Below are 22,677 nucleotides of genomic sequence, written 5' to 3' on the forward strand. Positions count from 1 at the left end.
CATGCATTATGTAAAAGCACACCTATCTGAGGAGAGGAATGTTCCTGAGAAAAGCGTTGCTATTCAATGCAGACAAGAGCAATCTGTATTCTGTGTGGGAGGGTAGAAGGGATTTCTCACTTGCCTGCAGCAGTTTTAGTTCTCTAGCATCTCTAGTAATTGATACTTTCTTCTGCAAATTTTACCATTGATATTTCTTTGAATATTAATAGCAAGGCTTATAAATGATGCGTAAACTGCTTTACTGTAACTCCAAAGCCCAAGTTTTGGACTTTGAAGACTAGAATCTGTGTATGAGTTTTAAAAGATGACATAAAAAAATAGGTTAGATTCATCTTAAAACACATAGTCCTCGTCTGGTGCCAGTATAATCATCAAACATAGGTTCTCACAAAATCTTGCACAGGAACATTTCTGATTAGGATATGCTGTTGACAATGAACTTTTTTCTTGATGTTCTGCTTTTCTAATTTCTTAGTTATTGAGATGAGTAGAAGAGAATTTCAGAGATTAGTTGCTCACCTTATGTGGCTTATAGCTTCTCTGCTCTTGGGGGAAAAACTGTGCATTTCACATCTCCTCTTGGGTAAAACTCTTGTGAAACATACTAAAAAGATATCTAGAGAAGTTTTATTTATTGTGGTGACCCTGAGGCCCTCAAATGTAGTGTTTCTACTTAAAAAGAAAAAAGAATGTGTCCTTATTTATTTACTTACGTTTGTTATTGGAAAGTGTTGTTTTAGTTTTCTGGCAGATTACTTACTGAAATGGTTTGAAGCAAACTAACAAACTCATACTGAGTATTTTTCTTAAGAGGCACTGTGAGTAGGAAAGTTTGGTTGACAGTTAATGTTTGCCAAATTCTTCAGCTAACTGTCAGACCAAAAACTATTTATAGCAGCTGCTTGTTCTAATTTTTTTAACTTAAATTCATCTAAGAAATCTGAGATGAGATTGGGAGAGCGGTATACAGTGTCAGGAAAGCATCAGTTGAAAAGTAAGGGTCAGGAAAAATCTGGGAATTGTCAGATGAGAAAGTCCATTTTCAATCTCTCCTTACTTCTGTGATTACCTTGACAGGTAATCTCCTAGCTCTTCTAGGTGCAGAAGTGCAGTTAGAAGTGGATTTCTGTTTGTTTATTTTAGCTTATCAAAGAGGCTTTCTAAGGGAGCATTTGTAAATTTGGCAGATGTACAGGGCTGTAGTTCCTGCTTCAGTGTTGTAGCGCCAAGCAATAAATTATTCTGTCATCTTTAAACAAGGAAAACTTTATGCTTATGTTATTTCAAAACATTGTTGCTCTTTTACAACTGTGTAGTGTTCCAGTGACTGCTGCTGTTTATCCAAACCTTGCTTTCTAGATTTTGCAGGAACAAATTCCATTCTTGAGTGGTCTTCTGGTTTCACATAGGAACTATTTCCTATGGATATAAATAAAACCATAATGGAAGATTCAGGGACTGACTGCAAAACCAAGCTAATTATCTAAGATCTACAGTTTTGATTCCTAAACACCACAATACCAGAGGAATCACAAGCTGTGTATTAGGGAAAGATGGGTAGAAGATGAAAGAGGTAGTGATTGATAGATGGTAATGCTAAGATGTGAAGAATAAAAGTTACTTCTTACTGATGGAGAGATTCTTTCTAATGCATGCTGTCATTCACACTTCTGGTCAGAAAAGCACCTTACATTGAATATAGTATTCTCACAAGACTGTTCCCATCCTGATACTGCACTCATGCATGCTTTCTTTGAAGTCTAATTTTTAATATTCCTTTTGGTTTTTATTTGTGTTCCTCTTCAGGTAGTTAGATCTTAAATCATAGGGATTACAGTTGTATCAGAATTTCACTGACTGTAACATGTGAAGGTCTTTGAGTTGTATTTGTTGTTCAGTTCCGTTTTCTACATGCAGAGAGAATGTTTTTTTTTTTTCTTTTCTTTTTTTTTTTTCTTTGTTTTATTGTGTTCTCCTCCTCATTGGTACTTTCCCATTACTATATTGTTCTTGAAGTGTGGTAGATTTTCCTAACACACAAAGATTTTAGCTGACCACAACTATCGATGAGAAATAACTTCTCTTACAGAAACAAACAAGTAATTAGATGTCACCTGTTATATCATGTAGAAAAATATTCTTATCATCACTAATGCAAAGCAAGCATTAACGCTGTAATCACTACTAACCACTGTTACCAATAACTGTGTAATTATTTATTGCTGCTTATCCCATTATAAAAATAGCAGTTTATGTACAAATGAGATAATATAAAATATCACTGTATTTTCAAGAAATATTTCATTACCGTAGAGCCAATCTTGTTATTTTTTTTTTTTTGCATTCAGAAGTCTTGAATTTGTTAGGTGGTCATATTCCTTAAATTGCTTTGCTTCAAGAAATAAGTGTGTATCTATCCATAACCTTTTTTCTACCAGTGTTTTGGCAAGAGCAGAACAATTCAGAGTTAAGAGTTGCTTGAACAATGTAAGAAAGGTTAGCTCTCAACAAATACTAATTTTAACTTTATTTTAGAATTTATGAGAGCTAAGCTAGTCCAATTCATACTTAAGTGAACTTACTGTGAAAATACTTACAGGCATTAAACTTTTAAAAATAATTCAAAATATTTATGATTTGTGCAGGAGCATGAGTGCTATTTGGACAGACTTCAGATGTGTAAATCCAAGTCAGGACTGCACAGAGCCTGTTAGTTGCTGTACTTCATAGTTGCGCAGACATGCCTGACGTAGCTTTAGGCTAACTGGTTAAGTGTTCACCTGGCTGCTTAAGTGAGCTTTGCAGACAGCACTGAGCTCACCACTCCTGCGGCTTGGCATCTCTTGAACTGTTTGACATTTGAAGATAAATTTCACTTGGATGTCATTGCAATGTGATCGTCACAAGGTTGACTGGAATATAAACACATCTGCCTCAAAGACATGGCATTTGGATCAGATGGGGACTACTAGCTAAATATTGGCAAGACCTTAGTTTTGTTTGCAGATATTTTGATTGGCTAGAAAAATCCCCTTCTCAGTTAAAATCAGCGTGTTTGAAAATGGAATGATTGTGATGAGCAGTTAGCTAACCTTAAATAGCACTGTTTAGCAGCCTCACAGTGCAATCATTTGTATGTACTTTCATTGTCTTTCAGGGAAAGTTAACTACCATATATCAAAAACCAATTCAAAGAACTTTGAGAATGTCAATATATTTGTTGACAACCTTTAATTGCTCTCCAGCATGTGATATACATATGGTTCTATTAGTAATTTTTCTGAGCTCCTGAGACAGTTCTCCAGAACTATTCTGGACTGAAGCCAATATCAAAATGGTCCTAGAGCATGGGATCCATCTGCAATCTTGCTGTTGCTTTTAGTGAGGTATTAACACTATGGTTTATCAACCAAGACCGAGAGGGCTGGTTCAGTGCAAGAAAAAAGGCTCCATCTGCAGCTCTTGCTACACTGCACAGTGCAGGGCTTAATCAGCCCCTGAACTGAGCATTCAGAACTATATGTAGAATACAGAAAAATAACCCTCAAAATAACTGATCATGTAATTATTTCTTTATTCTCATACAATTCCATTTATTTTTGAAGGTTAGTACAGGAAGAGTAACTTCTAAGCATAAGTATGATTACTTTTAGACTCAGTTATTTTCTTAGTACGTTTTGAGTGAAGTAATCCTTAAAATCTTTGCCTCATTACTGTTTGTATTTTGAATTAAAATCCCATCTAAGTGTAATGCTTGTACCTGATGGTTCTTGAACTATCTGTTTATATCCATGAGAGTCTGTGTGCAACAAGAACTGTACTTTTCTTTCTGTTCCAGAATCTGGAGATGTACTTGACCTGCAGTTGTACTACAATTTTATTTTTCTGACTGACCAGGAAAACAAAACATCATTCAAGGAAACTTGCATTTTTTTCTTGTTGTGGGAATATGATAGCTTACATGAATTTTGATTTTTTTATTTTTTTTTTTTTCTGGGAATTTTTGAGATTAGATGCTGATTTTGTTTGGGATGGGAAGTGGCTGCAGTTTAGTTTTCTTTTGCTCAGAGGTTAGACTTTTATTATATGTAAGACCAAATTCTCTTTAGTATCAATGGAACTTTTTTTTTTTTTTTTTTTTTTTTTCTTCATCACGAGGACAACTTGGCCCAGCATATTCAGGAGGAATTATCATTTCATAATCTATTTATATATTTAACCCTAGTGATTGAACAAAGATGGGTATTAAGCATTGTGTTCTGGTCCTGACCTTTGTCCCTGATCCTACCAAGATCCAGTTGCATGCCTGTGTGCATCACTGCATCTAGTCTCATTAGTGTTTACCAGAACTTCTTGGTGTTGAACTTCTATCTGGATGCATTCCTAAGTCCTAACAAGATCAGAGCCTTTTATTCAGTGTATGTTATCTTGGTAAAAGAGCGAGCTGCAGTTCCCTGCCATTAGCAGTTCCTATGTAGCAACATTTATTGCTGCATTTTGAGGCGTCTCATTACCAGAAGCTGCTAGACTCCTATTTAGTTATTAACTGGGTACAATTAGAATTGCATTAATCAGTTGTGCTTGTTCAGCTGAGTAGCTGAGTTCAGATTTTCTTTTGCTGAAGGGAAGATCTGAGTTTATAAGCCAGTACTGCAGACAATTTTAAACCATGACCTTAAAACAGATCCCTAATATCCTGTCAATATGCAGTCCACAACTTGCGCGGTGCTTCATGAATTACAGAGAATGGTTATTATCTGTGATGACTATTTGTGCCCATTTTAAGTTTCTTTAAATTTATTTATTTTTACAACATTAGATGTAGTCTTCGTGAGGAGGGGAATATATCCCCAAGTCTTAAATGACAAGCCAGTTTGCCCATATATAGTTTTTTTTTTTTTTTTGAATCGTGGAGCTTTCTGGATACTTAAAACTACTCAGCATCTCATTGTTAGTCTGAAATTTGAGAATAGAGGCAAAAATTATTCATCTTTATATGTGGAGATTCCCATCTTCAGTTTTGTGTCCAATGGCTTCATAAGCTTTAGACAAAGCAACTGTTCTGTAGGTATTTTGACACTAAAGATGCGAAAAGGAATCTAAATTCTCAAGGCCTAAAGTAAAGAGATCTTGTCCTGACCTACTCGATGTCTTTGAATTAAACTCTGGAAGTCTGAAAACATGGAATGCCTTGTGAAAAACATGAGTTGATTTAACCAAATGAAATTCAAAGAACATTAGATGAATGAGTGCAAAGGCAATGTGAGCTGGAGGGAAAGAGCCTAAACTGAAAGGAGGAAAGTTGCTAAGGTTTAGTGAAATGGATTTTATTCAGAGCTAGTAAGATGAGATAATCTAGAAAGATTTTTCTGTTATGGAAACAAGCATGCCATACGTGAATATTGAGGAAATGGAAGAAGATGTATGACTGATGTGAAACTAGAAATAGTGCAGTATCTTGAATTTTGAGTTTGAGCCTCTGTGTTTGGCAATTAAAATTTTCTTTAACAAATTGCTGCTGAGGTAAATTGTGATCATGATGATAATGTGCTGCGAGCTGTAACTTGTGGCAGTTTTTATTGGGGAGGAAGGAAAGAATGTTGTCTTCATTAAAAATACATAACCTTGCTTCTCAGTAGTTCCTGATTTTAGCTGCAGAATAAACCTTATGATAATTGTGGGAGAAAATGTTTAAAGTGATTACTTATGTTTTCTGATAAATAAAAAGAATACTAAATGATTATTTTTTTTTTTTCTCCACAGTAAAACCAACAGTTATTGATGTTGACATTTATGTCAACAGCATTGGTCCTGTATCATCAATAAATATGGTAAGTGCCTTGCTAACAAAGGTTTTTATCTGGACTGTTTGTCTTGGCATCAGTGCTAGCTTTTGAAAAAGATAATAAATACTACCGGGATAAGTTACATTTATTACTGATTTAGTTCTGTTTTCAGCTTTTAGCACTGTTTTTTCAGATGACTCTTCTGTATTTCTTCAATACTTCTTCTTTCACGGCCTCTTCTCTCGTATCATTAGTGATAGGACCAGAGGGAATGGCTTCAAGCTACGGCAGGGGAGATTCAGGCTGGACATCAGGAAGTATTACTTTTCAGAAAGGGTGGTCAGGCACTGGAATGGACTGCCCAGAGAAGTGGTGGAGTCACCAAGCCTGGGGGTGTTCAAGGAAAGGCTGGATGTCATGTTGAGGGACATGGTTTAGTGGGAGCTATTGGGAATAGGTGAACGGTTGGACTGCATGATCTTTTAGGTCTTTTCCAACCTTGGTGATTCTATGATTCAAGGGACAAATCCTCAAGTAATATTGTGCTCTGTGTTGTCTACCATAAAATGCTGGTAGATCTTGACTGGTGAAGTAGTAGTCACAGGGAAAAATAAGTGTAAAAGAAAGCTACTGTCAAGAAAATTCTTGAGTTGCTTTTTCAAGAGTCAGTCAAATATACAGAGCATCACAGTACAGCATTGAAAGAGCCACCATGTGTTATCAGTGTATTGATTTTAAATCCATCACTTCTTCAGTTGTCACTTTCTGTTCACGAAATTATCAACAATATTTAACCTTACACTGTAATTTTGAAGGAATTATCCATAGCTGTACTGCATGTGTAGAGACTGGAAAAACTGAAAAGTTTGCTTAATACTGTGATGATGGTTGATCAATTATTGTGGTCTTATTAACTCCAAGACATTCCTAGTTCTGCAGCAACACATTCAGATTTAGAAAGAAGGCTGAATATTTATCTAGCTGTAGGGATGTGAGTTACTGTGAGTCCTCAATGCAATTTCTGCTCAGAATTCAGCGCAGTATGCTTTGTAAACTAGTTTGGTCTTTATTTTGATAGAGTTTGGAAATGGAGAATCTGAAAATATGCTTGTTAATGTCTTTATTTATTAGTAAAGCTCCTATACCAACTCATCAAAGCAGTGGCTTAGTGATGTCTGTGTTGATAACCAAAGACTGGTGGGTAAAATGGTGATAGATGGATCCAATACTTGTGCTGCATGTGCATCTTGTATTTTTGGAAAAAAATGCTTCTGAATTTGAAGTTTGACCACTCAGGCTGATTGTTATTGCCTATGTATATAGGAGAATGCAAATTTTTGCAGCGTATCAAACACTAGCTGAGGAAAGACTCCTCTTGCCTCTGGAAATGGGAAATCTGGCAAGTAAAGAAAGAACAAACCATGTGCAGGGAACAACCTGGGCATGTATGCAAAGAGTAAGAAATATATTAGCCATATTTCTTTATGTGAAGCACTAAATGCCAAGCAGTGGCAGTACCTGCTTCATTCTTGAATTGATAAATAGGTAACTATCTTGCTTTTCTCCAGCTGTGTACCAAAGAAAGACTTATGTGAAGAACTATTGTGTTTATGGCTTCCATTTGCGAGGGTACTCAGTTCAAAAGCAATAGGGACAATGGCGAAGATGCTTACAGTTCCTCTTTTGCTTATTTGAACTACCTTTTACCTAGCATTTTGTGATGCAAGAAATGAATGTGAAATACTAATTAAAATGGCATTTGATAGGAATTGTTTCAGGTAGGAAGATGGAAAAAGTAATAGAAACAACCAGTTGTTCTTGGAAGATGATTATGATGGTGCAGTCAAAACATGAGTAGATTTTATTGATTGGCACCAAGATGAAAAAATGCAATGAAATGTCAATGAAAGGAATGCAGATTTTATCTTTTTGGTAGTCAGTGTTCTTAATGGGATAGTCAATAACACTTTAATGTTGGAATATTTATTGGTTAAAGCTGAAAAATGTTAGAATAGCTGTAAGGGAAAGACAGTAAATAGAATAATGATGAATGAAAATAATAAAAAAAACATTTCGTAGTTTTAAGAATTCAAATCTGCTTAAAGCTTGTATTTAAATTGCATGGATATGTACTGAACTGTAGAAGTAGTCCTAGTTTGTGGACAGTATATGTCACTGGAAATGAACATGAACTAGCTAAGCACTTTCGAACTTCACTTCAAATCTGTTGTCAAATCTGATTATTGATGAAGGAGCTTAATGTTAGGCACATAAATATAGCAAACTTTTGTCCAAAGGCTTAATTTGTACTCTTTTCCCTCAGAGTTTATTGAAACTTACATGAGAGAAATGAGCTCTCAGTCTCAAACTTATCACGAATATGGGAAATTGTGTTTACAAATGTAAAGTTATGGTGCTGAATGATGACTTGTCTCTTCAGTGACAGAACTGCTCTGAGGAGTTGCTCTGAGAACTGCTCTGAGGAGCTGCTCTCATCCTTACTTACCAATTTTAACTGCTTAGCTACAGTATGCTCTGTAATCTATACTGGAGGAAAAAAAAAAAAGACAAAAAATAATCCACATGGTATTTGGAACTAAAAATTCAAGTTTTCATTTATTTTTATCTAAAGCTGTGTTTCATATAACCTGTGAAACAGTGGATCATGGATGTGCAAACAGTTGAACAGAAACAGTAGCTGATAATTACCTGTATCAGCAGAAGAGGAAGGCAGTGACCATCTTCAGTCTGATTCTTGTCACGTAACTGAACTCTCAAAGGGAGAGGAATTCTATACAGAATTTAGAACAGTATTCCAGGAATGGGGGGGAAAAAAAAAAAAAAAAAAAAAAAAGAGAGAAACTATGTATAGACTTCCCTCTATATTTCTCAGCAGGACAGGAACTTTTTGCTTTTCTCCCCTAAATTGTTATTAAAAGTTGAGCTATTTTGTCAGAGTAACTCAGCACGTTGTGGCTGATTGAGCAAAAAAAAAAAAAAAAAAAAAAAAAAAGATGATTACATTGGTTTCCATCTCCTCTATTTCGAGAGAGAGATCATCAACATGTACAAGGAGGACTTCCCTGCTGTGTATGTACTTCCAAACTTAGCCCTTGGCTCTATCACTTTTTTCTTAATCTGCTGTACTTCTGAAGGAATCCAGAGGTCTAACTCTGCAGGTGTATTTTCTTATCAATTTTCATCAGTACTTCTAATCCTGTGGGTGAAACGTAGAAAGTAAAATCATTTTCCTTAAGTGTGTTCATTCAGTGTGTGTTCGATTGAATGTTCAAGTCAGTTTTGTAGAGTAGACCTTTAAGGTTGCCAGTTATTTTGCTGTAATAACAATTAGACTTGGGTATCGATTATTAATATATCACTGTTACTTTAATTGTCAGGAAAAGGATAGTTGATCCCAGACACTCAACTACAGCAATGTCACAGATAAATTGTATCTGAATACTTGTGTCCCTGACATAAAAGAAATCTTAGAGTGAGATCAGAAGTGCCACAAGGGGAATAAATGTTGGGGATCACTTTAAAAAGGCTTGCAATCAAGGTAACGTTCTCTGTGCCAATGATGACATGGTCCACAGGAATATACAGCTGACTCTGCTTTCTGGGGACTCAAAAGAGTATTTGCTGAGGATTTATGCTGTTTCACAAAGGCCTCAACAGTGAGCAATTCTCCAGCTGCTTTAAAAAATAGCTTTTTGGAATCTCAAGTTCACCAGGGGAAAAAGAAAAAGAAAAAAAAAACCACACACACACAAAAAACCAACTGATTGCTGATTGTAGCAAGTTAATACAAGTGGTCTTCTACTAGAAATTCGTAGTTTATAGCATCTTTATGATGACAAAAGAAACTGTTTTTCTGAACAGATAGTGGACACTCTTACTTTGCCTGTGGCATGAAAGATTTCTCTGAGATGTTTGAATGTCCATTATAATTTTCAAGGTGGGTTTCTAACAGATAAAAGCCATCCACTGTTTAAATATCCCAATACCTGTCCCTATATATATATAAAATATATTTTATATTATATATATATTAATATATATATTAAAAAAAAAAGTTTAGACTGATCTAAAAGAAGCATTTAAAAGAAGCACTGAAGCAAAAAGATTGTTGTGAATGACACATGAATGTTTAAAGCCAATTCAGTCCTTCCCATGTTAATATTTTATCCCTTTATTCTGGTTTTCATCCCTTTTTAAAGTGAGTTACAGAAGTCTGCTAGTTGTCATTTTGTGTCATTTGTCAAACATTATAATGTTGCTAGAGACACAGATTTGTAGGATACAATATTCATATCTATTGCAATCATTTACACTTTTTGGTATTTAAAAATACATCTATAAGTATAATGAACATACTTCCACTGCTAGTATGGATTTCCTAAATCATGTTTTTAAATTTGAAAATTTATCTGAAATCTTGGTTTTCTTTTTTCTCTATGCTTTATATTTTGAAATAAGTGTATGAATTCGAGGTCACTCTATTTTTAAACTTAATATCATTTTATTTAACACAGTATTATTTGACACAATTCAAAATTATGTCCAGGAAGCATATGCTGTTAGATTAAAATTCATGCTCCAGTTCTTGTCAACAATCCAATTTTTTTCAACAACAGGAAGTGTTTTGGAAGTTGTTTCATAAAACTGAGATATTAGCATTGCTCCCTGCAACCTCTTTTTTTTTTTTTTTTTTTTTTTTTTTTTTTTTTTTTTCCTACAGAAGTTGAAACTGTGTGTAAAAGAAAAAGGAGAGAGACCATGTCAGTATACAAAGCGGGAATCGAATGCAAATGATGGGGAAAAGTAGTCCCTCATGAGCAGTTTTGTTGAACAGAAATGTAAACATGCTCAGATTACACAGACTATTCAATCTCAATAGGATGAAAATGTGTGTGTACATACCTGTATTTTGTTTTATGTTTCTAACTGAGTAGCTATGGGAACCTGAAACTGAAGTGCAAACTGGTGGTGAGGGAAGAAACTTGAGTTTTAGCAACTGGAACCTCATTTTAATGCTGCTGTAAAGAAAGTATGTTGAAGAAGCAGCATGAGAAACAAACTTAGCAACTGTACTTAGCTGTTGGTAAAACTGTTAATTGCTTATCTGCTGGATATATGCCCATCTCTTTGGTCTCAGGTAATCTGAAAATGTAATTCTTAGTTTTTCTTTCCTCTGTTTCATCATTTCATTCTTTTGTGTCTGCCCTCTTACTATGTCAGATATCTTTATGGATGCTTCCTTCTGTTCAGTGCTGAAAGAAAAAAAAAAAAAAAAAAAAGGGGTAGTTTTGTTAAGTGCTGTAGAATAAAGGCAGTCCTTACTCTCTTTTGCCTCCTAATGTGTTGATAGAATTCTTTGAACATCAGAGTTCTCGCATGCTCATTTTATTTCTCCACTAGGCATGACAGGTATTTAAAAGAACGTTATTGAAATGGAGACTAGTCTAAAACAATTTCCAGAGCTTATAATGAAGTCTGAATTTCTTGCATATTTTTAGACTCTATTTATAAGAGAATTAAAACTAATTATTGGAGCATCTACAACTATAGAAACTTAACCTGGTGAATCTTTCCAAACTAAAGCAAAGCTAATTTAAACCAAAATTTAATCAGTTCTTCACCTCCTTGTGTATCTCCTTCTACATAATGTTATTCTTCTTGCCTCTCAAAGATCATGCTAAATGGTATTTGAGTGCAGGCATGATATCCTGGTGTTCATTATTAACCTAGGGTGTAATTTTCTAACTGTATCCCTCTGCCTTGGCTAATCTGTTTGTACAGCACTTGTGTATGGAGAAAATTTCTGTTACTTTAAAAGGTAAGTTTCCTAGCTAGTGAGTTCACATAATCTCTAGAGTAATGGAATGCCTCAAGATGTTTGTATCTCTCCCTGCAGATTTAACAAGCCTGGTTTTTAAAGTAGAACTAAAGTTCTAGTTTAAAGTTTAGTTTTAATGGTCTTGTTCACTTAGGAGAACTACATTACTAATGGTAAACTTAAGCATTTTGCTAGATTATAATCAGGTTACTATTCTTATTTCTTGAGCATATTCATATACTATCATCAAGCTTGGGGCACTCAAGATAAAAGGATATGAATTACAGAAGACTATAAAGCTGCATGAATTTTTGCTGATAAATCAAAATCACAGACTGATTTTTGTTGATTTAAGCTCAGTCAGTGCATGGATATGGAAACAGATCTGGGAGATAGGTACAGTAAACTGAAACAAATCTGCTTATTCCTTACCTTCCATCATGGAGTTTGTGTGAGGCTAATCCAGTCTCAAAAATAATACTTAGGAGGAAGCACACACACACACACACGTACATATGTGTGTGTGTGTTCTGTATTTTTATCTATCACCTTGTTAGCTTCTACTTTTGGTCTTCTCTAATGCCCTAATTTGTGTATTTAAAAAATACATGCTTGCAAATGAACACTTGGATAAAGGTCTCCGGCTGCCTTTGTTTGCAGTACAATGGGAGGACTAGTACAATGTTCATATTCTTGTAATGAAGCCTGTATGCTGTGATGTGTAGCAGTGAATTACTTCTTGTTATGCTTTACTATGTTAGCAGGAAGTTCAATTTGCATACTGGAGAAATGATGTCCTGAGTCTTTGGTAATGACCTGGTCTTCTCTTTGCTGGTCTGTCTTAGCAGATTTCAAGCAGAAACACAAAATACAGATGGATCGGCCTTAGTGTTATCTGAATGTTATCTTAAAGGCTGTATAACAAATTGATCAACTTCTTGTAATACAAGAGACTGAAGTGTCTCATCTGCTCATAATGCATTTTACTAAAGGAATTGAAGAACAGCTGGACTGAATATCTTTTTCGTAGCTGATAAATGCTGCAATATCTAAAAAGAGCCTCATCTGAGTGTATGAACTAGACTTGGTAAAACGGATTTAAAGAACCTACTTTCCAGACTCCTGCGAGTTCTTACACTTGATTTCTCTCACTTATGTAGTCTGTTTCTTGGGCCTCTTTGTCCTAGGCTTTACATATGTGTACACATGGTGACAGTTCCTTTAAAAACTAGGTTACCATCCTTGTCTATTCCATATTTCATAGCTTCCCTTCCTTTACTTCCAGCTTTTGGGAAATAGCTAATTTAGAAACACAATGGCAAAATCGTTGCGAAGGATATTGGATTATTTGAGGCTATTTTGAGAATCTCTTTGCTTAGATGGGTTTAGTTTTTAAGTGGTCGAGCATATAATTTTGTCTAAGAACTTGAGTCTTCCAGGAAGACACCTATGAAAGGGTACTGTTCTGACATCCTGTTTATTGAACTTTTGCCTGCTATTGACATAGTTTGAACCATAGTTTTGAGAATCTGGTCTTTCTTAGTTCTTTCAGTAACAGCTAACAGCAGTTTTCAGTAAAATACCAGTTCAACAAGTGCAAAGTCCTGCACCTGGAGCAATACAACCTGTGATATCAGGACACCAGATGATCTTTAAGGTTCCCTCTAACTTAAGGCATTCTATGATTCTATGTCCTGAGACAATGCCACAAGCTCCTCTCACCTGTTAGCTGTCCAGTTTCATGAAGAAACTGTGCTTAAGTTTAGGCACAGACACACTGCTCTCCCTCAATAATAAAATATCACTGCTTGGAAGATCCTGCAGAGAGTAAAGTCTCAAAACCTAGGAAGTTTCTCATCGTTGTCCAGCACAAAGAAAACCAGTGTACACGGATACTTGGTAATACACTGCATTTGCCTTCTCGTGATGGAGAAAACTAGCTTGGAGACTTAGAGATTTAGAGCGCCATGTGGCACTGTTTATATTCCCATTAGTCATGCTGCAGAAGAGAAGGCTGAGGGGCAACTTCATGGTGGCCTACTGTTTCCTCATAGGGGAGTGGCCCTACTGGAGCATGGGTTGGACCAGATGGACCCAGAGGGCCTTGCCAATTTAAGCTATTCTAGGATTCTTTCTACATACTTGTTACAGTGAATAAAACTCAGAAGAGCCTACATTTTTTCCTCCTGTATGTGAGCTTGTTATCTAATTAAATATAATTTCCTTTTTTGCCTCACTGCTCTGAGGAATAAGGCTTAGAGAATTGTATATCATTTCCTTTCAAGTCCACTGACTCTTGAGTACTCAAAGACATGCCTTTTCTAGTACAAACAAGGTATTTCTGCTGAGTGACTGACTAGACAGAACATAAAAATTAAAAAAAAAAAAAAAAAAAAAAAAAAAAAAAAGTTTCTGCAATCAGAACCCTACCCTACAGGGGGGAGATCTTGGGATACAAACACTTTTGCTAACATCAGACATTTTTCTCTTTATAAATCACTGTAATCTTCATTCATTAATTTCTTGACCTGGGGAAGAGACTTTAATGTGGCCAAAACTGGTGACAGTTACAAGGTTCTTTACTTGTTTTCATAGTTTTTTCCTCAAGGAATTGTGAGATTTTTAAACTGAAGAAACTACTGCCTCCCTTCCTGACTGTTTCTTGTGCTTACTGTGAAGTTGTGTGTTTTGAACTTTCCTAGGAAACTATGTTCCTTGGAAGACTTGGAAACAGATCCTTGCTACTTCTGAGTTGCATTTGGCATATTTTGTAAGGATAGTAGGATTTTCAAAAATGCTTTAGGAACTTAGTTATGTGTCTTTACCTGGGAGGCGTTAAATACATAGCTACAATAATCCATTGTAATTCTCATGCATGTGACTTGTGAAGGACTATGATCACAAAGGTAGGAAGGTATCAAACTCTTCCCTCCAGTGGCCAAATCCCAAAAATTTTGATGGTTCTTAAATACTTATATTAGCCTGAGTTCCACTGATACTTTCCATACATAGATAATGCATACTCAATATAGGTAGGAATAGAAATATGGATGAAATCTGGAGAATACTTCATATTTTATGTAAGAATTCTTCCATGGAAATGCTAGTCATAAAAATGATATTGTAATAATAGGGGTGTTGCACCTGTTGTGATTTGAGGTTTAGTAAAACATGATTTAAAGGAAGGAAATTAGGTCAGCTGTTACAGAGAAAATATATTTAGTAAAACAGAAAAGCTCTTGGTCATGCAGGTGCTTTATCATGTTTGACATAAGTGCAGTGAATATCAAGATGCCATCTAATCCACTTCTGAATTAATATCCCTCTATGAAGCCAAAGCTTCTTGTGAAGACTGTTTGGGAGAATCAGAACAAATGTGATGCATCACAGTGAACTGTAACATGAGGAAAGAAAAAAATGTTTGGAAAGTATTTTGAGAAGACAGTCATGTAATTTCAGACTTCCTGATCCTTATCCTTGAGAGAGATTTCTAAATATCTTCAGAAGAAGAAGTTTGGAAATGAAATTTCATTAATTCTGTTGAATATGGAAAGGCATAGGCTTAATGTTGGCATTGGTGTTATGTCTCAGTGTTACTTATGTTCCTGCTAATCTCTGCAAGTGGTGACTACCTGTCACTGCTCTTGTCTATTGCACCTTTTTCTGCTTCAGCTGTAAATACAAATTGGCAAAAACAGTATATTAGATATAAGTTCTTTCAACAGGCTTGAAGTTTTCAGTGTCCCTCTCAGAGTAGGAAAAGGGCATGAGCGCCCAGGATTTTGTGCTCTTTTCTTTTTTTCTTTTCTTTTTTTCTTTTCTTTCCTTTCCTTTTTTTTTTTTTTTTTTTTTTTTTCCCCTCTTCCTTTAGCAGTGTTCATTACCCAATAAGAATAAATTAAATCTGTCTTCAGACCCCACCTCTCAAAATTATTCTTGAAAATAGCAGCTAGTAGACTCAGGGGATAGTTCATGTTTGGTAAGGTGCTTCAGGTAACTGAGACAAAGAAATAATGGCCATCTGCTTACATAGACTCCACACATCAGACTTGATAGTTCAGTGCTTGCAAATTCTGGATGCATATTTCATCAAGGTGAAGAATAAGCAGAGGCTCCTTATGACTTCTTTGTTACCTGAAAGGCCTGTAGTCTGAGGTTGAATCGCGAGGCAATCAAGAGTGTGAACTGTAGAAAGGTATGACCTTATCATTATGATTTACAGAGGTTATTGTACAGTAATAAGGCAACTTTTTCTCTAATGATGTCAGTTACTTAATTTTCCTGCTTCTGGTGGTTGACAAATTGAGATCACCCAGGCATTGTTTGGTCTTTCCCACTGTAAATGGAAATAAAAAATTTCCTCCTGTATTACTTTTCTGCTTCAGTCGTGATCTTCATTTCTCTGGGTGAAATTGTCACTTGATCACATGCTCACTAAACATCTGGTGATCTTTAAGGCAAAGCAGTTCCAATTTTCCTAAATTATGCTTCATGCATTATGCAAGCATTACTTCATTAGACATTGAGATGAGCTATCAAGCTACATTGTTTGGTCAAAATAATGTAGGCTTCTCATCTTGATGTTGGCTTGAAATCAGACAAACAATTTTGGATAAATTCAGTTCATGCAATCATTTTTGCTTGTGATTCAATTAAGGTATATGTAAAGATCTAGGTAAACACAGTTAATGATTTTGTCTCTGTTCTTGACTTATGCTGATACCTATACATAATGTTTGAAATGGCATTAACAATAAAAGAGCTAAATTAGTCTCTCAGGAACTATGCCAAACATAAATTTAATCCAAGTTCTAAAATATTCCACATGGAAAGGCTCATAATAATGAGGTCCAAAGTAAACCCAAGTTTATTTTGGTGGTAGAACATGTTGGATCCTCATTGACTTCTGTCTTTTCACTTAATTTGCACTATTGGAAAAGGCAAAGACAAACGCCAATATATTTCTACAGGGAATTTCTACTCTGTTGGATGGGCTGAATAAACATGACATACACTGCAGAGAAGGATCTGCCTGGTGCCTGAAGCTGTATGCTTAATTCCACAGGGACACAGATTCTCACCTGATGTAAATGGCAGACTGCATCAACACAAATGGAAATGGGTCCATATATGCTAGTCCACAGGCTGAAGCTTCTAGAGTTTTTATTCGTCTAATTACTTTTAATTCCAATTAATCCATTAGGCACTGACTTAGTTTTTCATGCATAACACTGAAGTCTTTAATAAAATTCTTTTGTAGAGCTTATTTAATAAAAAGCAAAACAAAAATAATAATGAGGAAATTATCCAGTTGCAGTCACCTGAAAGCTACTAAGTTTGCCTTCATTATTTTCCCCACAATGTGTTCTCTAATTCTCTAGTATCTGAAATTATATCTATGCAAATATGTCTGAGTATTTCTTTGCGGTCTGGATGATACTGTAAAAGTGATATAAAGAAAGTGAAAGTGAGAAGAAATGTAGGAAACCCAGGAGAACTTATTACAAACATAAAGGTAGACCTGTATTTTGGAACTCACCTAACTGGATTGTGGCACAGCTAGATTAATAAATTGCAAAGGGAAGGTGATTAAGGAATTACTTAGGAGTTCCTCTGGATTTCAAAAATGTCTGCCTGAACTGGTAGTATTAGAATATTCTAGCTAGTGAGGACAAAGAAGGTGATGCATTGACTGGTCAGCTTGGGAATATTTTTCAGTTTAACCCAAATTTATGCTCAGAACTTTTGCTGACATGCTTGGGACTGTGACTTCTTTCAAAATACATCACCAGGAAAGTCAGCAGCTAAAATATGGAATCAGTGTGATCTGTTAATAAAGCCCACTGTGCTTGGAGAGTCAGCAATGGGGGTCCAACTGTTGGGTAGAAATACCATTACTGGCAGTCACATTTGCTAGCATTGCTCTGTATCATCTTTAATAAACTGTATAAAAAACTTGAGAGGGTATGTGAGAGGGTGGTGAGGCATTGGAACAGGGTCCTCGAGGAAGTGATCTGAGCCCCAGTCCTGTCAGTTCAAGATGTGTTTGGACTTACTGCTCTTAGATGCTTGGTTTGCCCCATGTGAAGTCAGGAGTCAGACTTGATTCTTGCAACTCAGGATATTCTACTATTCTGTGAACCTTATCAAGTTATCAAGTAGGAAAAAAAAAAAAAAAAAAAAAAAAAAAAAAAAAAACAAAAAAAAAAAAAAAAACAAACCACCTTTGATTTACTTTTCAGACAAAAAAACCTCCTTATTTTCTTAGTTTCCAATCCAAACCTGGAAATGCCTTTTCTGCTAATATGCCTTCCTCTGTATATATATGGAGGTTCTGACAGCATCGATAAGCATCTCTGAAATTTCAAACACTCCATAGGTATAGAGTTACTAAGAGTCTTCAGAAAACTGTTTAAATAAAATGACATACAATTCAGTGATCAGAACCTTCATTAAATAAAAATGTGACACATGTAAAAAATGTGTCAGCCTCTAAATAAATGATCTGACTTAAACTGAATATTGCATGGAAGCCAAAGTCAGAAACTTGGTTTGAAAGTGCTCCTTTGTTATTTTTGTGTCTAATTGAACTTTGCATACTGATTTCCATTTTCATTCATACTCTGCAAACCTTCCATGGGTTAATTCACCAATTGCTTTTGTTTTGTATTGTTCAGGATGTGACCAAAACAAAGACATTTTTATTTAAAAAACTATAGGCAATATTACAGTAGCTAGTAATTTGTTTCAGTTGATCTATCCTGAATTATAAAATTACAAGAAAATTTATAATTATATTTGTAAAATAGATAAGGATTACGCTAGAACTTCATTGAACGTCTATGTGGTATTTTTCTCTCTAAATAGCAGTTTTCAGGTGAATATTTTGATGATTCGATGTACGTCCCTTGATAGTAGATAATTATCACAAAGCTTGCAGTTGTCAAGAGTGGTTGCGACAAAGTAGTTTGGCCACATCTGAAAGGAAACCAGGAAGAAACATTTGTTTTTTCCCATTCAAAAATGAGCAACCCTCTCCCTGAGCTGTACTATCTCACACTCCTTAGAAAGGACATAAAATGTCAAGGCTTTGGAGAGGAGGAGGGAGAGAAAGATGTTTCCTGTATGTCAGGGATGCCTTCTGCTGTCACTCTGAAAATCTGCCTTCAAGTCTGTTTGCACATGCACCGAAGATAAAAAAAACTATTTTAGTATCTTAAATCCCTTGATTCCACCTGTGTTGCATATGTTTCATTCTGAAAGTGGGCCTGGAGAGCTTACATTTGAGCTACTACATCTGTTTGGAAAGAATGGCATTCTGTGCTGCTAGTGATCCTGCTGCACCAAGGCAACATGGAGGAGGGAATTCCCTGATGGCAGTGGACGTGGGATTGGAGATAGAGTCAGGTGCTGAAATGCACAAAGTAAATGTGACTAGAACTGCTGAGATGTGGCTATTTTGAACGAGGTAGAAGCTAGAATGAGAGACTGGCTGAGCATAGGAGTGGGAGTAGGAGTAGGACTGAAGAGTATGGAGAAATCAAGACTGAGGATAAAAAGAGCGGGGCGGGGCTGGGGCTGTGAAGAGGGATACAGTAGGGAGAATGGATAGGAAAATCCATCAGAAGAGCCTTCAGGTGTCTAAGAGTATTCTTGTTCTTCCTGATAGAGACAGGATTTGAATGCAGGAGTTTACACCTCCTGGCTGGAATGCTACTGAAGCTGAGTAATTAGCAAGTTTTAAATTATTATTGCTTTCTATTCCACAGTCATTTCCATAAGTTCTAGATACCCTTCTTACGGTGTTTGTTGCATATTCTCATAGATAATGGAAAATACATCTACTGAATAGGCATGGTATAAGAAAATCACAGTGATCAGTAAATTGGATGAGGAAAGTAATACAATCCGTGTTTTGAAGGGAGAGGCTTACAGACAACATATAATACTCCATGATATATTTCCAGGTAACATGTGATATGCTGTGGTTGTGGAGAGGCAAAGAGTAACAGAAATCTTTCTACTTTCTTTCTCTGTAAATATTCTGTTAGGCTGCGGGGTGACCTAATTGCAGCCTTTCAATACCTAAAGAGAGTCTATAGAGGGGAGGGGAATCAACTCTTTGAAAGGGTTGATATGTGTAGGACGAGGGGAAATGGTTTTAAGTTGAGGGAGGGGAGACTTAGGTCAGACATCAGGGGGAAATTCTTTACCCAGAGAGTGGTGGGGTACTGGAACAGGCTGCCCAGAGAGGTTGTGGATGCCCCGTCCTTGGAGGTGTTCAAGGCCAGGTTGGATGGGGCCCTGAGCAGCCTGGTTTAGCATTAAACGTGGAGGTTGGTGGCCCTGCCTGTGGCAGGGGGGTTGGAGATTCGTGATCCTTGAGGTCCCTTCCAACCTTGGCCATTCTGTGATTCTGTTATAATTAGCCAAGGAACACTGATTTAATAGAAAGGGTACCAGTTTAGATTCAGTGTATTTTGCTTGAAGTCGTATGGTAAATTCTACATCTTGTTAGGAGAATACAAATGTAAAAGCTTCACGGATTTTTCTGGGTAAATTTATTTCCTGCTCACATATTTACTTAAAACTAGTGCATTATGGCATCAGCTTGTGCTCTTTAATGTTACCCTTGTAAATGGTCAAACACAGCCTACAGATGTAGTCTTCAACTATTTTCAGTATGAGAAATCCTGTAAAAAGGTTTGTAACAATTATTGATTCTAATACTAGCCATTATTTCTTGTTCCACTTTGAGTGGAACAAACAGATTTCTATCCAAAATAGGTTGCTTACTCAACCTGTAGCTGAAAAGCAGGACCTGGAACACAGTCTGCTGCTTTTCTGATTATACTCTATAAAGATTCTCAGCAGATCAGTGTTGTTTTTCCCCGCGTCTCAATTTTACCCAACCTATTTTATTTTTTTTTTTCCTCTCAAAAAATTTTGTGTATTTTTAGAAAGCCTCTGAAGTAAATATGACAATGTTGATATTTTGGGGTCTTGGGTTTTGTTTTCTTTAGAGGACATCTGTGTGGTAAATTTGCAGTCTCCTTCACTCATGGTTCCCTTTTTTCTTCTTCTTCTTTTTTTTTTTTTATATTTCTTTTTTTAGCATGTCTTGTTTCAGTCTAGTGTTAGTCATTACATTTTTTGAGCTATTACATGTAAGCAATTGTTTATTTCCTCCGGTGCACTGATGACAGGTTTTGTTGTGTTTTCTTACTAGTCTCTGCTAATGGCTTTGAAGGCATATTTGGCTCTAAATACACAGAAAAGCTTGATGCAAAGAAATTATTGTTAAAGAAAAGTTTTTAGATATGACAACTGTCCTAAGTTTTCAAGCCAGTGATTTCTCTTCATAAAACTTGCCCACAGACAAAATTTGTTAACAGCAAAAACACCGATCAGTTTCCAAATTACAACTTCGTGTGATAAATCAACCTACTTCTTTGGTGAGGAACCCAAATTCAAAATGAGAATAAATGTTTTTAGATTTGATCCTTGGCTGGGGAGGGTAGTGAAAGAACAAATTTCTAAGGTGAGACTATTCACTCCTTAACAAAAACAATGCTATTTGATCAGGCTATTATAATTTGCATGCCATGCTAAGCTTGCTAAACAGGTTAACTGCTGAAAGCAGGAAGAGGGATCTGATCACTCAGAAGAATAGCTCCTCCTTTGCTCTTGATGTAGAATTGGAAATATTTTCTGAAGTTGAAATATTTTCTGAAGTCCACAGGTTCTTTTGCATCTTGAATGTGTTTGATTTTTTTTCTGATATGTTTCAACTGTGCTATGCAGGTGAGTGGCTTAGCTCCATATATTAATGCATTAAATGCATGGCAGCACGGCCCTTTCTACCCTTTTTATGCTGTAATTCCATAAACAACACAGACTCCAAGAGAGCCCTGCTGAAAAGATTTGTAGATTTGCCTGCAGATTCTGGAAGGAAATGACAGAATCACTTTGCACCTGCAATCTTCCATCTCTTGTGTTGTAATAAGCAATTTAGTGTTGCCAGTTATTCCCTTTACGGGCTGTGGCCATAAAATTTTGTCAGACCTTTTCTTCAGCAAAGAATCAGTGGACACATTTAGACCGTTCTTTTGTCAGGTATGCAAGACACAGTGCAATCTTTTTAAGTCATTCAAACGAGGAGGGATATCTGCTGTTGTCCTACATGTTATACAGGTAGTGCTTCATAATGGAGAGAATGAAAGATGTACTGCAAAGGGAAGTGTTTCCATTTTTGTGGTTTTGCTAGATATGCCTTCACGTTAAGGAGGTGTTTGCTTGCCTTGGTTACTCTGATACTCTCAGCTGGCTTTGTGACAGAAGAATGTTTTTACACCATGTTCTTACAAACACTTTAAGTATTTACTTTAATTTATAGCTCACAGAAGCTGTCCTGGCAGTTGTTTTTCAGGCTGCAAAAATTCCATAGTTGTTTGTTATGGCTGTATATTGATTGGCTTGGTCTTTGTTAGTGAACACTGAGTTGAAAATGTCTGTGTTTTTTTGCAGTGCTAGCTACACAGGGAATACAGTCCCTGGCTGAGGGCTCTTTGTACAAAAAGAATAAAAATACTCTGTTATGGGCAAAGAATAATTTAGTGCCTAAGAGGGAATGGTGAGTATGTAATGGCAGCAGCCGAAGCAAAGTTAGCAAAGGGGGAAAAAAGTTACCTCAATAATTACTAATCTTGAAAATTTTCTTAGAGAGCTAAATTGTAGACCACACAAATGAATGGGTTTTATACAAACCTTAAAGCTGTGCTTAAATACACTTTCTTTATCTAGAGTAATAAAAGCAAAAGTTATCCTCTATGTCACTGAACTGATTCCATGGTTGTGCAGCAAGCCATGTAAGCTAGTGCTGTTCATTTATTCTTCTTTTTTCACCCAAACTCGTTTTCCAGTTTTGTGGATTAGTTGACTAGATTTTTCAGTTTAGATCAGTAAGATGAAGTGAATAGCTTGTTCTTTTGCAGGTCTAGGGGAGAATCACATCATACGCAGTATTGAATGTACAATTGCTTTTCCATA

General features: G+C 36.0%; 1 protein-coding gene across 1 annotated transcript in view; it reads left to right on the forward strand.

The window, feature by feature from the left end:
* The window catches only part of GABRG3 (gamma-aminobutyric acid type A receptor subunit gamma3), a gene marked incomplete at both ends in the record, with an annotated part of 295,475 nt that overhangs the window by 11,218 nt on the left and 261,580 nt on the right, over positions 1-22,677 (forward strand). The window contains one exon of the mRNA XM_079546921.1: positions 5,767-5,834. Within this exon, the coding sequence (XP_079403047.1) occupies positions 5,767-5,834 (68 nt within the window). The remainder of the gene's footprint in view (positions 1-5,766; positions 5,835-22,677) is intronic.

The sequence above is a fragment of the Tetrao urogallus genome (assembly GCF_951394365.1).
Source record: "Tetrao urogallus genome assembly, chromosome: 1".
NCBI classification, from domain to species: Eukaryota; Metazoa; Chordata; class Aves; order Galliformes; family Phasianidae; genus Tetrao; species Tetrao urogallus.